Source organism: Tauraco erythrolophus, chromosome 9, assembly GCF_009769465.1.
Source record: "Tauraco erythrolophus isolate bTauEry1 chromosome 9, bTauEry1.pri, whole genome shotgun sequence".
Taxonomy (NCBI): Eukaryota; Metazoa; Chordata; class Aves; order Musophagiformes; family Musophagidae; genus Tauraco; species Tauraco erythrolophus.
In genome coordinates, this window is record NC_141473.1 from 41,839,575 (window position 1) to 41,853,117 (window position 13,543).

Genomic DNA, 13,543 nt, shown 5'->3' on the forward strand with positions numbered 1-13,543 from the left:
ACCCGCGCCCGCGCCCCGCCCGCCGCCGTCAGCGCCGCCGTCAGGCCCGGAGGCGAAGTCGAAGGGCTGGAAGTCGCGGCGGAAGGCGCGGGCCTGCGCCGCCTCCTCCGCCCGCTCCGCCGCGCACCGCCGCCAGTCGGCCCGCTGCGGCAGCGCCAGCAGCGCCTCGCTCGCCAGCACCTCCCTGCAAGCACAGCCCGCGTCAGCCACCGCGCCGGCGGGGGGGGGAATGTGTTGGGGAAGGGGGGGGGAATGTGTTGGGGAAGGGGGGGGAATGTGTTGGGGAAGGGGGGGGTGTTGGGAAGGCACCGACCTGCCGAACTGCAGCGGGAACCGGCCGCGGATGCGGTGGAAAAGCTTCTCCCCCGTGTCCAGCTCCACGTAGAAGTAGGGGGTCCCCGGCGGCGCCACCTGCAGAGGGGAGAAGCGGGCAGAGGGGAGGCCGCTGCGGACCCCCGCCAGCTCTGCCCGCCGGCAAAGAGAGCGGTTTTTGGGGGGAAGGAGCAGATGCTTCCTAACCAGAGAGGTGTTTCCTTAGGGAGAAAACTCGGCAAAACAAACCGAGCGACCCAGAGACACCAAACGGCGTCAGCGGCTGACATCAAACCGTAGCTTCCGAGGGATGATGAAGCGATGGAGCGATCGCTTTCCGCTGGGATCGTCGGTTGAGGATGCACACTGCGGCTATAGTGGGGTTTTTGTGGTTTAATTCTGCAGCTTTCACTACGGAGCCGTTACATGAGAGAGCCAGGCAGTTCTCATCATCCTTAACCTGAGCTAAGCGATCCCGTACTAACACGGCACATTTTCAGAGGAAGAAAAGCATGTGAATCATAGAATCATAGAATGGTCAGGGCTGGAAGGGACCTTCAAAGGTCATCTCGTCCAACCCCCCTGCAAGGAACAGGGATATCTCCAACTAGATCAGGTTGCTCAGGGCCTCGTCCAACCTGGCCTTGAACGTCTCCAGGGATGGAGCATCCACCACCTCTCTGGGCAACCTGTTCCAGTGTTCTACAACTCTCATGGTAAAAAATTTTTTCCTAATATCCAACCTGAATCTACCTCCCTCTATTTTAAACCATTACCCCTTGTCCTATAAGACTACAGTCACACTTCTTGGCTGAGAAATCAGCCTCCCAGCTTGCCAAGGTGGGCATCAATAGCTGCAATGGCTTACAAAGAGACACGCATGTGCACATGCTATTTCTGGCTTCTGCTGCAGATCAGGTCTCCCTGTGACCACTGAGCCCAAAGACAAAAAAAAATCCCTCTGTCACTACACGCTTGTTTCTCTGATACAACAGAAGGAGTTCTTTCAAACTCTCACCCAAGGGAACCTAAACTACCTAACATGCAGTGGCACCAAAAGAGGGTCGGTGTTTGGCATCAGAAGGAATGAATTCAGCAAGCCCTGCACACAGCCAGAATAATTTTCAGACAAGCAACCCATCTGTTGTATCCTGCTCCGAGTTGTCGTGAACATCTGGCACATCTCCAAATCAAGTCTACAACGGCCTGCCTCCAACAGGTTAACCCTTCCACGCAAAGTGACCTCAAACAGCAGCCCAGACAGGACAGAGGGAAAGTACCTAACGGGTGAAATCTTGTCTCATACTTGCGTGATATCCGAGTGCTCTGGGATTTCTAATAATTCAATCTGTTGCTCCTGTGCCTGGGCAATAAAGGATTCTTTAATGTCTTCGGAAGTGCAGTGGTCCAATGGGACAGGAATCACCTAGAGAGTGAGGACAACGTTTCCATAAAAAGAAGAAACGATAAAGCAAACCACTTGCAGAAAGCAGGCAGTCCATCACTGGAGCTGGTCTGCTCCTCAGTACCGGTCAGCATCATCAAACGAGACAGGCAAGCACCTATCTGTACAGGCTTAAACTTACAAGTTTTATTTTTTTTGTAGGAGCTGAACAAAAAGCTGAAAACTAAAAGCTTCAAAGTTTTCAGCCCTGCCTTCTCCTTTCTGATCTCTGTGGTAGTTTAAGGCCGCTCTGCCACACTTACAGATCTGCCAAATACAGAAACCACCACAATGAACCCCTAAATTATTGACAACAGGGACAAAAAAAAACCCCAAAACGCAGCAAATCACATCAAAAGGGCTGGTACTGGTAGACAATGACCAGAGTTCTGCAAATACCTTGAGAGTTTCAGCCTACTTCAGTTACAAGTGCGAGCACCACAGTTCGTGTACCAGCATGAGCCGATCAGAGTCGGAGCCAGGTCTGGGAACTTATCTAAAATAGGCTTTTGAGTCAGTTCCATACAGGGAAAAGCTTTCCTCACCCACTTAACACAACCAACGCTGTGCTGCTGTAACAGGAATAACTAAAGGACTGTGGCAGAACCAGCACACCGGTTTTATTTTTGCTCTGGCTCTACCTGTGGGTAGGATGACTTCTCTCCATACTCTGGGAAGGCACAGAATAAAGATGGAAATTTGAAGGTGACTTTTCTCTTTCAATTCCCTCGCAGATAAGTGCAAGTTTATATTCTCCCAGGGTGACGCTAAAACCATACCTGTAACTGCAGGTGCTGACTCCTGTAGTTTCTTTCAAATAGGACATATCTCTTTCCCTTGCTTCTGAAAAATTCCTTTAGGGCAGCCTTGTACTTGGTCACCTCTTCCACCACCTCTGGCGACAAGTCAACCACTGACTGATAGTGCCCAATAGGCAAAATCAAGACGTGATCAGGTAATAAGCCACCTTTGGCCAGGGCAAGATAGCACTAGAGTGAAACAATACACACCAGTCACTCACTGCAAGCAACACTTACTTACCATGCTGTGGAAATTTACTCTCTTGACTGCATTCCGAGTATCCCCCAACCTAGCAATTCTCTCTCAGGAACAGGAAAGTCTCCTCTATGTCACTCACTACGGATTGTTTATTAGCTAGTTATTAATTATTAGAGGAAAGAGAGAGGGACTGCTAAGGATAAATAAACAAACAAACAAACAAATAAATAAATAAATAAATGAATCAATCTTTTGAATGTCAAAGAATCATGGAATGGCTTGGGTTGGAAGGGACCTCAAAGATCATCCAGTTCCAACCCCCCTGCCACGGGCAGGGACACCCTCCACTACACCAGGTTGCCCAAAGCCTCATCCAACCTGGCCTTGAAGAAACACTTCCAGGGATGGGGCAGCCACAGCTTCTCTGGGCAACCTGTGCCAGTGCCTCACCACCCTCAGAGGGAAGAATTTCTTCCTTAGATCTAATCTAAATCTCCCCTCTTTCAGTTTAAAGCCATTGCCCCTTGTCCTGTCACTACATGCCCTTGTAAAAAGTCCCTTGTCTGCAGGAAAGCAGCTGAGTGAACTTCACCACTGTGGCTAGAACTTCTTACTACAGCAAGAAAATCCACTTGAAAAACTGTTAACGGCTTTAAAAATAAGCCTGTGGACAAACCTGTCCCTGTAGCAGTTTGAAGGAGATCATACAGGAGTAATAACTTTAAGCAAAGTGAATATACCAACGACTGAATTAATCTCCAAGATGTACTTCGAGATGCTGACTTTAAAGCTATCTTCTGTTTAATCTCTATATAACAAAACTGGAACCAGGGAGGTCAGGCATAACTCCAGACAGGGCATCCTCCTGCCAAAGCAGGTCCCGCTTTACACCAAGTTCACGCTGGGAAAAGTTCTGCTAGATGGTAACACAAGCAAACCATGAGGGCTGGCACAGCAAAAAGTGTTCCGGCACCGTAATCCAGCTCTGATGCTGGAGCAAAACTGGGGCATGCTTAATTTGTAAAAGACTTTTACCTTTATACTTAGGTCTTTTGTCGGGGAGATGCACAGAAACTGAAAACCAAGAGTCAGCTTCAAATAAAATTTGTTTGTTTGGTTTTTTAAGATTTAAAATAGGAGTCTGGTATTTTATATTGCCATGTCTTAGCACGATTCTGCCGTCACGGAGCAAAGAAGGTGCTGTGGGTACTTACATGTGTGCCAATACTAACAACCAAGTGCTTCTCAACTTCTGGGCTGGCGAGGCAGAACCAGCAGGGCCCCCGTGGGCTGTGCTTTATTGGGAGAGGAAGAAGAAACAAGTGTTAGCACAAGGCTTGCTTGTCAGAATGAAGAATGGAACAAGATCTGCAAGAGCCATCATTTTCCAGCCACTCTTCCCAGTTTAGAAAGTGCTGAAGATGCCTGAAGGACACAGCTCCTTGGGAGCAGATCTGGTCAGAGAACTGGTGCCTCTGGGAAATTCCGGCAAGAGAGGAGGTGGCGGCAGTCACACCCTTGATGACTGTCATTCTCATCAAGTGCTCTCATTTAATGCAAGAGCACTAATTCCAGGAATTCAGTGGTTACAGCTCACTAAGAAGAAAGCACCAGTGAATCTGAAGAAACAAATCAAGGCGAGGTAGAATTACTGCATAGGTACAGACAAGGACAGATGCTGTCAAACACACTCGTCCGTTCCCACCTATTCATCACATTCAAAACACCTGGATTCCCACCTAAACTGGGATACCTGAGTTGACCTTTAACACTGCACTCCTTTTAGCATCAAGTAGTTTAGCCTGTAGAACTGTTATGTGCAAGGAGTGTGCAAAGTGTTTGGAAATCTTACAAATAAAAATTGAACAACTTAGTCTCGTGTAACAAAGGCAACCAGACTCATCCACCAGAGGTATTCCTGAAGAACATCATCTTACCCACTGGCAGTGGGAACAGCTTTAGAGAAACGAAAGGGGAGGCCAACACCTACATTTGCATTTTAAGCCCGAATTTCTTTATAACCAAGACCAACATTTCTAAAGACACATGCTTTCAATAACGCTGTCACTGAAAGTCGCAATCCTTAAAGATTTCCACTTCTTCAAGTCAGACAAACTCTAACGAGACTTACAGCACGGAAACACAGAGGTGACAGAAGGGCTTCCTCCCTTCCCAGTTCATTAATACCTGGTGAAACTCACAGCACACAACAACTGAAGTGGTGCTTCAAGAACTCATCAGCACTTGTGATCCAGCGTCTTGCAGTCCCTCTGAACGGAACAAGCTGCTTAGTGGAATTGCCCGCTGTCACCTTCAGAGGCAGGTCTGCTCCAGAGGGCAAATGGCCTCAGCCCAAGCCTCACTAACTACTACAGATCTACTTTTGACTTTTCTTTCACCTGTCGATTGTCAGGTGTGTAGGAAACATGAGACCTTTCATTCCTCCGTACACCCTCAGCATCTAGCAGAGTGGCGGAGCACGTTGGCAAGCTGACGTACACAGCTCAACTGCTTGGGAAAAATGAAGAGTGAGATGGTCCAATGCCTCGAGGGAAGAGCTCAGGAAAAGAGCATCCACATACTTACGGGGTTTTTTGGCTTGCTTAGGTTGGGACTTCCCCGTCTCTTTCCCATCTGAGGGACGTTTTTTTCCCTGCTGCTTGTTCAAATCAAAGAAGAACTGACAGGCTGGTTCTTCCTGTTTAGAAAATGAAAATTGTAGCCTGTTAGAACAGCATCACAGAGAGTCACAGTATGTCACAGAATCATAGGATGGTTTGGGTTGGAAGGGACCTCAAAGATCATCTAGTTCCAACCCCCCTGCCATGGGCAGGGAACAAGAACGTACAAGAATTTGCTTTTTCGTGAAGAGGTGTGTAACCACCTTTGAACAGCATCAACAGCGAAAACACCAATATCCTGGAACAGAATTAACTGAGCTCTCCCAGTAATGCAGCAGACTTTGCCTGCCTGGATATACAGCCTTAGCCAGGGAAAAAAAACTCTGGGAGAGCTGCCCCAAATTGCTACGTTCGCCTATTCAGCCTCATGCTGAACATTCAGAATTGCTTGGTTTTTTGGATTATTCAAATCTCTTTTTCACTTGACAGCGAATGCCAAAAGAATGCCGGTATTTCTTAGAGATGTTAAGCACTCGACAGACTCACACAGAGGCTGAAACCACTGGACTAAGCTGCCATGCCAGCCCTGCACTCCGTGGGCATGCTCCAGGGAGAAAGGCTGGAGAAGAGTACTTGCACTTCCTACTTGACACGCTGTTCCAGCAGAGCCCAAGTCAAGCCCAGCTTCAGGTTGAGTATTTTCCCTCGCCACCAATGATTTCCCCATTTGGTTTCTCTGCATTACATTAAGATACACGGGCACAGATAGTGGAGTATCCCACACCGATTAGATGGCAAAACATGCTCTGCACTGGGAAATAATCTGAGTCTCTACACCAATGAACGCAATCCACTTGTCTGATGCTCAAATCACAAAGCTGGCAATTTCAAATCTTCTGACACCAGCAGCTCAGTGTTCGGACCCCCGGAAGGAGCCCTTCTGCCCTCAGGTGGCGAGCAATCGATACTGAAAGGAGCACAGGCTTGATAACTTAGAGGATACTCAAGAGAAAAACCAAACTGTACCCAACACCTAGCTCACGGCATTGAGGGATACAGTGGAAGTGCAACGTCAAAAAAAGTAGCCAGCAGTCTAAGAGAGAAAATTGGGGGCCAACTGCAAAGGGCTAATTTGTAGTCTACAAGCTTAGAAAGAATACAGCCATGTGTGCTGAGGTGCCCATAGGGAACAGTCCTGACAAGGAAGCAGATCTAACTACAGCATCACTGTGCAGGTCAGCACAAAGATTCATAGACTGGTTTGGGTTGGCAGGGACCTTTCAAAGTCATCTAGTCCAGCCCCCTGGAAGAAGCAAGGACATCTTCACTGGATCAGGTTGCTCAGAGCCCTGTCCAGCCTGACCTTGAATGTTTTCAGGGCTGGAGCATCTACAGCCTCCCTGGGCAATCTGTTACAGTGCTTCACCACCCTCATCATAAAAAATTTCTTCCTTATATTTAGTCTGAATCTACCCTCTTTTAGTTTAAAACCATTACCCCTTGTCCTATCGCTACAGGCCCTACTAAAAAGTCTGTCCCATCTTTTTATAAGGCTCCCTTTAAGTATTGAAAGGCCACAATAAGGTCTCCCCAGAGCCTTCTCTTCCCAGGCTGGACACACCCAACTCTCTCAGCCTGTCTCCATAGCAGAGGTGCTCCAGCCCTCGCATCATCTTCATGGCCTTCTCTGGACCAGCTCCAACAGCTCCATGACTTTCCTGTGCTGAGGGCCCCAGAGCTGAACACAGGACTGCAGGTGGGGTCTCACCAGAGCAGAGCAGAGGGACAGAATGACTTTCCTCGACCTGCTGGCCATGCTTCTTGGATGCAGCCCAGAATAGGGTTGGTTTAAGAAGGGGCAAAGTGTAACACCCTCTCATGCACTGCACCTACGCAATGTGGTTGATGCAAATACTTTACACAGAACCCTGGAGTGTTTTGGACAGAAATGTTCCAAGGTCAAAGCCAAATGCTGTTCTAAGCTCCCTGAAACACAGGGAGCGAAACCAGAGTGCGTGCAGGGGGGAGAAGGCAGCAGTACCTCTGCACACACGGGTGCTTTGGTCTTCTGTGCCTCCTTCCGTGATTTTCGGTATGGATTTTCCGTGACATCCTGTGGCTGTTTCACCAGCTCTGCGGGGTCCATCAAGTTCATCGGCACAATGCTGAAGGCGTAGAGATACTAGAACAAAAACAGGCAGCTCAAATGCAAGAAGCTTTTGCCATGACCGTAACTCTGAAGAGGTCAGCTGTGAACTAAGCCTCCTTGACACAGTAACACACAACTCAGCACTGCAACGACTCAGGAAACCAGCGTTTAAGCCAAGGCAGGACATGAAAAACACACTCCCTGTGCCACTCTCCCACCCAGTGCAACCAAGAGTTTATGGAGTGCTTTCAAGTGGCTCACTCCTTTCACTTTAAGGAAAGATCTTTTTGAAAAGCAGCAATGTATCCTACTTGAAAAAGAAATGACCTTGATCCTTGCCTGTTTCCAGGCCTTCTTTCTGTCCAGAACTCCTGGACTGCTTTTTTTGGTTTTGTTTTTTTTTGTTACCAGGCCTAGTTCCGATGTCTTCTTAAACACTAGCAAACTGTCCTTCTATACCAATATTCTCTAACTTCAAGGGGAGAAGAGAAACAGGTTAAAAGAAAACCAAAATAGCCCCTTCTTATGCCAGAAGTCAGCTAATTTCAGTGATTTGTAAGGGCTCCTTTGGGATTTCGCTTTCCTGTTAAAGCAGGTCATGTGAAACAGAAAATACATAAAGCAGCTGGGAAAGAGTGACAGCTTTCTAATCACTTTCCTCTTCAGCTGTCTTCACAGCTACAGGCCATCTGACCAGACAGAGAAGAAGAACGGTGCCTCAAGAACCCATCTTGCAGCCATGATGGGCAAATGGTACCTATTACTCAAGTGAGACAGACCCCTCCACTTCAGTCAAGCTTTTAAGTGATCAGTGCTGTCCCTCTAGCTAGCTAAAGCTGGGCATACTCCCCTATTACTTGAACTTGAGTAAAATAAGAGAAGATTCTAGAGCGTCATGTACCTTTTTCTTGCTTGTATTGCCAACATCAGCAAGGCAATAAACCTGCTCACATGCTGTGGGGTCTCCTGTAGCACCGTGTGATTTCTGTAAGGAAGCAAAACATGATTGTACTGCCATACACACTATCGAAAAGGACAGTGGGAGAACCACATGTCCCCTGTAAAGCTACTCAGCACGTCAGCCCAAACAGTCCTTGGCCAAGAACAAGGAGGCCTGAGGACAGACTCATGAGATGTAACAGCAAACAGCCGCACGGACCAAACGACATCTCACTGCAGTCCAAATACAGAAATGAGAGGACAATGCACTAGTTTGAAAACAGCTGCACCTTTAAAGTGTTTCCTGTGGAGAGGATAATAATCTTGCCCACCATTAACATGGCAGCCTTAGTTTTATCTGTAGGTTGTTCTGACACCTACATTATGGCACTGGTCACATTCTACGTACAAAGCTATGACTGAGGACACCAGTCTCTGCCCCATGCCAGAGCTTTTCAGTGCTACATTTTCAGAAATACACCCCTGAATTAGGCTGAACACTGTTTAAGTAAGACTAACTTGGCATCAGATTCACAGCAACGTACTCAGACACGCGCTGTCAGCAACGGCATGGTTTTTGAGGCAGCAGGAATTATGGTGGTAAGATGCACATGAGAAACAATCTTGACCCTGCGTTGGGGCTGGATGGCTTCACGAAATTATTTTAAAGTTGTCCTCCTGTGTTCTTTAAAAATTGAACTCTTATTAGAAATAAATGAGATTTCACACGGTCTTACAAACCTGTAAGGAAAGTCTTTCATAATAGCTTTCTCCAGAGCAGCAAAGTGGTACCTTGCTTGAGACTTGCAGCTAGATCAGATACTAACTTGGAGCCACACTTCTTGGTATCTATTTCTCCCTACAAAATACAAGTCAACTTTTATTAAAAAAGCCTGTCAGACTGCAGTGAAAAGAAACAGTTTTATACAGAACCTTCATGCTGGAAATACAGAGACTGACTATAGTGGTCGCCGTTCCCTGGAAGTGGCAAAGAAAATCAAAAGGACTTATCTCTTATCTACCAACCAGAGTCTACTCATTTATTCCTTTCTGTGTATTCAGGATTTGCATCCACTCATTTCAGCAATCCACATTTGTCATGTTTTCCTTCTGTTGGTCTTGTGAAGCCAGGGCAGCACAGAGAGAGTTTGGCAAATGCCAACAGATGTTGAAAATCATTAAGACAAGTTTGACCACACGGCCAGAGTGCCAAAGCTCCAGTGCATGAGTCGAGCGAACAGGGAAGCTCTGAGGTTTCCTTAGGAAGCATAATTTTATCTCGCTCCCATCCCTGAGAAGTCAGAGCAAAACAAAACACAGCCAAAGAGCAGACTTCAAACATTTCCTGGGTGAAGGCTCTTGTGCTGTCTTCTCCCCACTAGCCTTAGGCTGAGAAGTGAAGTAGGGAAGGAAAAACGCAGGCAAAGAGGAGAAGCTCAGAAGGACCTGTAACTTGTTATCTTTGGTAAAAACGTGGGGAACCGAGACTGTGACCTGGCAGGCATCTGTCACAGCCCTTCACTGCAGCAGCTGGACAGGCACTAACTCACCCTCAAGAAAGCAGTTTTCCTCTCTGTGCTGCCTCCTGCTGCCCTTGCAGCAAGCATGGCAGAGGGGAGCCCAGCAGTATCTGCACTGAGGGCTGGCTGCTTCCAGCCTCGCTGAGAACAGCCCGAGCTACAAAGCATCTCAGGAGAAGGAAACCCACAGACTTCTCCAGAGAGTCAGTTTTCATCCTTGCAACTTAGCTCATCACACTGCTTTTGCTGAAAGAGAAACTCCAAAGTTTCAAAGAGCGAGAGACCTAATTGTTCATCCTCAAACTTCTTGCTTTATTCGAGCGACGGTAGTTCAGAGTCTCGGTGCACAAGGGAATCTCTAAGTCTCATTGCTGAAATCCTCAGGTGATAAAGTCCACACTCCAAGACCATATTTGAATATAATTACTATTAATATACTCCTCTGTTAATTCAAGTGAGTGCATTCTCAGAAGACTCACGCCAAGGGAAGCCCAGTGTAGAATGATACACTGAACTACTACAGAGAATCCCCAAGGGAATCTGAGACCTGAGTTTTTCTTCTTAAGCCAAAACATCACTACAACTTGTTTCTCCCCAACTTCCTAGGCTTCTGGGGGTAAATGAGGGATGGTTCTTTATGCTTTTTGATCGAGGATCATATCTCTTTTCGGATGTTGGAGATACCAAGAGGAAGCAAAAAGCGTACGTTGCCATGATAGCAGCCTCCTCTCCAGAAGGGTTTCAGGTCACTTGAACTTACGACTGGGAAAGTTACTTCTGCTGAGGAACATTAACACAGAAAACTGGACACAAACAAACAATATCCTCAAAATCCAAACAGAGGAAGAATCAGACCATTTAGTACAGCTGACGGATACTTCAGGAAATAAACACCAAAACGCTTAAACAGTTTTGAAGGGGGGAGAAAGAACAACTTAATGTCAAGTGGTATTGAACACGCTTAGAGCACAGCATTCCACATCAGAGACCAACATTGGGACCCAATGAAAACTATTGACTCTGATTTTTCAGGCAGGGACAGATAAAAACATCCTGAAGTCTCACAAATCCCCTTCCTCACTGGTCCATCTCTGAAGAACCAGAACATCTGCTGTCCGTTTTCACTCTGAGCTTTCTCAGCACTCAGAGGTAGCCCAATAGCCCAAATTGCAGAAAGCCAATCCTTTGTTAAATCCATCTAGAAACCATTCCACCAGAAAACACAACACTCACCGCACTGTTGGCAAAAGCCCCACATCCTGGGCCAGGGGGACGTCAGCAATATATCCACACCTTTGAAGTTGGGGGTTGATAACAAAGATGTTTTAATTCGGCCACATCCTTCGCGCCAAACTGTAGGCAGGAGCTGGCTCATCCTGGGACTCGGTCCCGCTCAGGTATGCGATCTGCAGTCCAGAAGCACCACTGAAAAGACCTCGACGGCCTGCATTAATAGACAGCACTTGAGATGCAGACATTGCAAGTGATCCTTTGTCACATCATAGGCAGAGGACCAAATTCAGCAGTCCTGCCCTACTTCTGGTGCCACTGTCCTTACAGACAGCACATCCTCTGTGCCCGTAAACTGCGGTAAAGACTCCTTCTAGCACCATGGCTCACACCCTGCCTACAGGGAAGCCGCTGTTCAGACAACTCCCAGTTTTCTCTCCTGACTGCTATCTTGCTTCCCAAAAATCCATCCATATCAAAAGCTCGGTATGAAGGCTGAGTGAAAAAAAACCAACTGCAAGTGCCTTGACTTTTTACATTTCTTGTCAGGTGGCATTCTAGAAAGAAACTAGTTTTTCCTTTCAGCTTTGCGCAGCTTCATTTAAAGATGATACTTCTTGTTGGAGAGGCGTCCCTGCCCACGACAGGGAGGTTGGATTAGATGATCTCTGAGGTCCCTTCCAGCCTGTGCCATTCTATGATTCTGTGATTCTTAACTCTGCTGCTCCAGTACAGGCTCAGAGCACAGCAAAATCACAGTTGAAGCAGGAAACCTTCCCCATACAGAGACAGGCACGCTATGGGAATAACATATTCTCAAAAGAACAGGCTCTTTCAACCACTCTTCCTTTTGCTTAGCAAGCTTGGTGTTAGAAAACAACAAAAAAAGCAGGGCGCTCTTTCACATTTTACATAGCAGATTGTATCAGCCTTTCAACATAAACTCCAGTCTGAACTCCAGAATAAGAAATTGCCACCTTAAAATTTCCAGGAAAAAAAGAAGGCCTTTGAAGTAGGAAGATCAGAAACATTCGTGAAAGCACCACGGGGCAAATGCATGTCCCTTAAAACAAACCACCTGCAGCCTTACCTAATAAGTGATGTTCTCAGCTAATTCGCAGCCACTGACATCTGGAAAATAGCTCGTGGTCCCTTGGTCATTAGCACCAAGCACGTAGTTGGAATTGGAGCTGAGGAAGAAACCACAGGCACTCAGTCTGCTTTCATTCAAGTACATTAGCACAAGTTCAGCCCACACGTACCAGGAATCGCACCAGGTCCCACCCATTCCCGCAGACCCCAACACCACTCCTTCGCAGCACGCCCAGGAGCAACAAGCACAGAACAAGAAATCTTCCTTCAAAATAAGTCTCCAAGCCTGCTGTTTCCACAGATGCACCAGCAGAGAATAACACCTACTTTAACTACAACTCCCTCCACGGCCTACCTAAGATCAACTCCAAAATGATCCATCCATAGCCCTAAAAACATGGGTCTTCTCTAAGAGCAAAGGGACACCTGGTGATTCAGTTTAAGCTGATCTAAATTCATATGGCTATCGAAAAAAAACTGCAAACCATTGATGTTTCAGGGGGAAAAACTCAAGTTCATCAGCTCTTTGATTCTCTTGGTGGAAGAACTTGCTGCATGACTTCACCTAGAACTGGTGGATATAACAACAACAAAAAAAAAAGCAATGGGAAGTACCAGTTTCAGTTTCTCTATGGCTAGGTGATCAATTAAGATTGATTTCTCCAAACAGTGTAGTCCTAACCTTTTCAGGCTATTGAAGTTAGAAAGAGCAGCGACTGATGTCAGAGACACCTCCTGTACATTTCCTCACAGACCAGTACACCAGTAAGCTGGTCAACAGTTCACCTGGTCAGCAGGTCCTAAGTTTTTTCACTGAATAAAACCAGCAATAGTTTCCTGTTTAAGAAGGGAGAGCAGCAGCAATACAGCAGCTCTGCTACAGCTGTTGTTAGACTGTTGATTGAAGTAAAGCTTCCACAGTCAGAAGATACAGGAGATTGCTTTCAGTTGCAGAACAGTTTTGGAACTTTACGAATGGCTTAAAACCAAAAATAAGCGACACGAATCTTGTTTGCACCTATGTGCTTATAGGTGAGGTTGTAAGCTACAGATTTTTTCAACAGTTCAAACAGCAAAGACAATTCAAGTGAGGATGAGCAAAAAACGCATCCAGGTCCAGCGAACACTTTGCTGTTAACACTCACTCTTCTCCCTGTGTGCCCAGGAGAGCTTCCTTGGGGAGCGAAGTTTAAACCAGTAACAATTCCCCTGTATTCTCACAGCAACAGGAACACAG

The 13,543-nt window shown here is 46.8% G+C and overlaps 1 protein-coding gene and 1 non-coding gene across 2 annotated transcripts; both read right to left on the reverse strand.

The window, feature by feature from the left end:
* Positions 1-21: 21 nt before the first annotated feature.
* Positions 22-8,479, reverse strand: CWF19L1 (CWF19 like cell cycle control factor 1; the record flags this gene model as incomplete). The annotated part of the gene is made up of 8 exons (XM_086616208.1): positions 8,427-8,479; positions 7,418-7,558; positions 5,338-5,453; positions 3,970-4,045; positions 2,536-2,745; positions 1,619-1,738; positions 314-411; positions 22-184 (listed from the first exon to the last, which is right to left on the reverse strand). Coding segments are annotated over exons 2-8 (897 nt in total), but the record flags the coding sequence as incomplete, so codon positions are not given.
* LOC147528284 (small nucleolar RNA SNORA12) lies at positions 1,911-2,050 on the reverse strand. The gene has a single exon (XR_015222352.1). It is a non-coding gene; the product is annotated as a small nucleolar RNA SNORA12 (small nucleolar RNA).
* Positions 8,480-13,543: the final 5,064 nt, after the last annotated feature.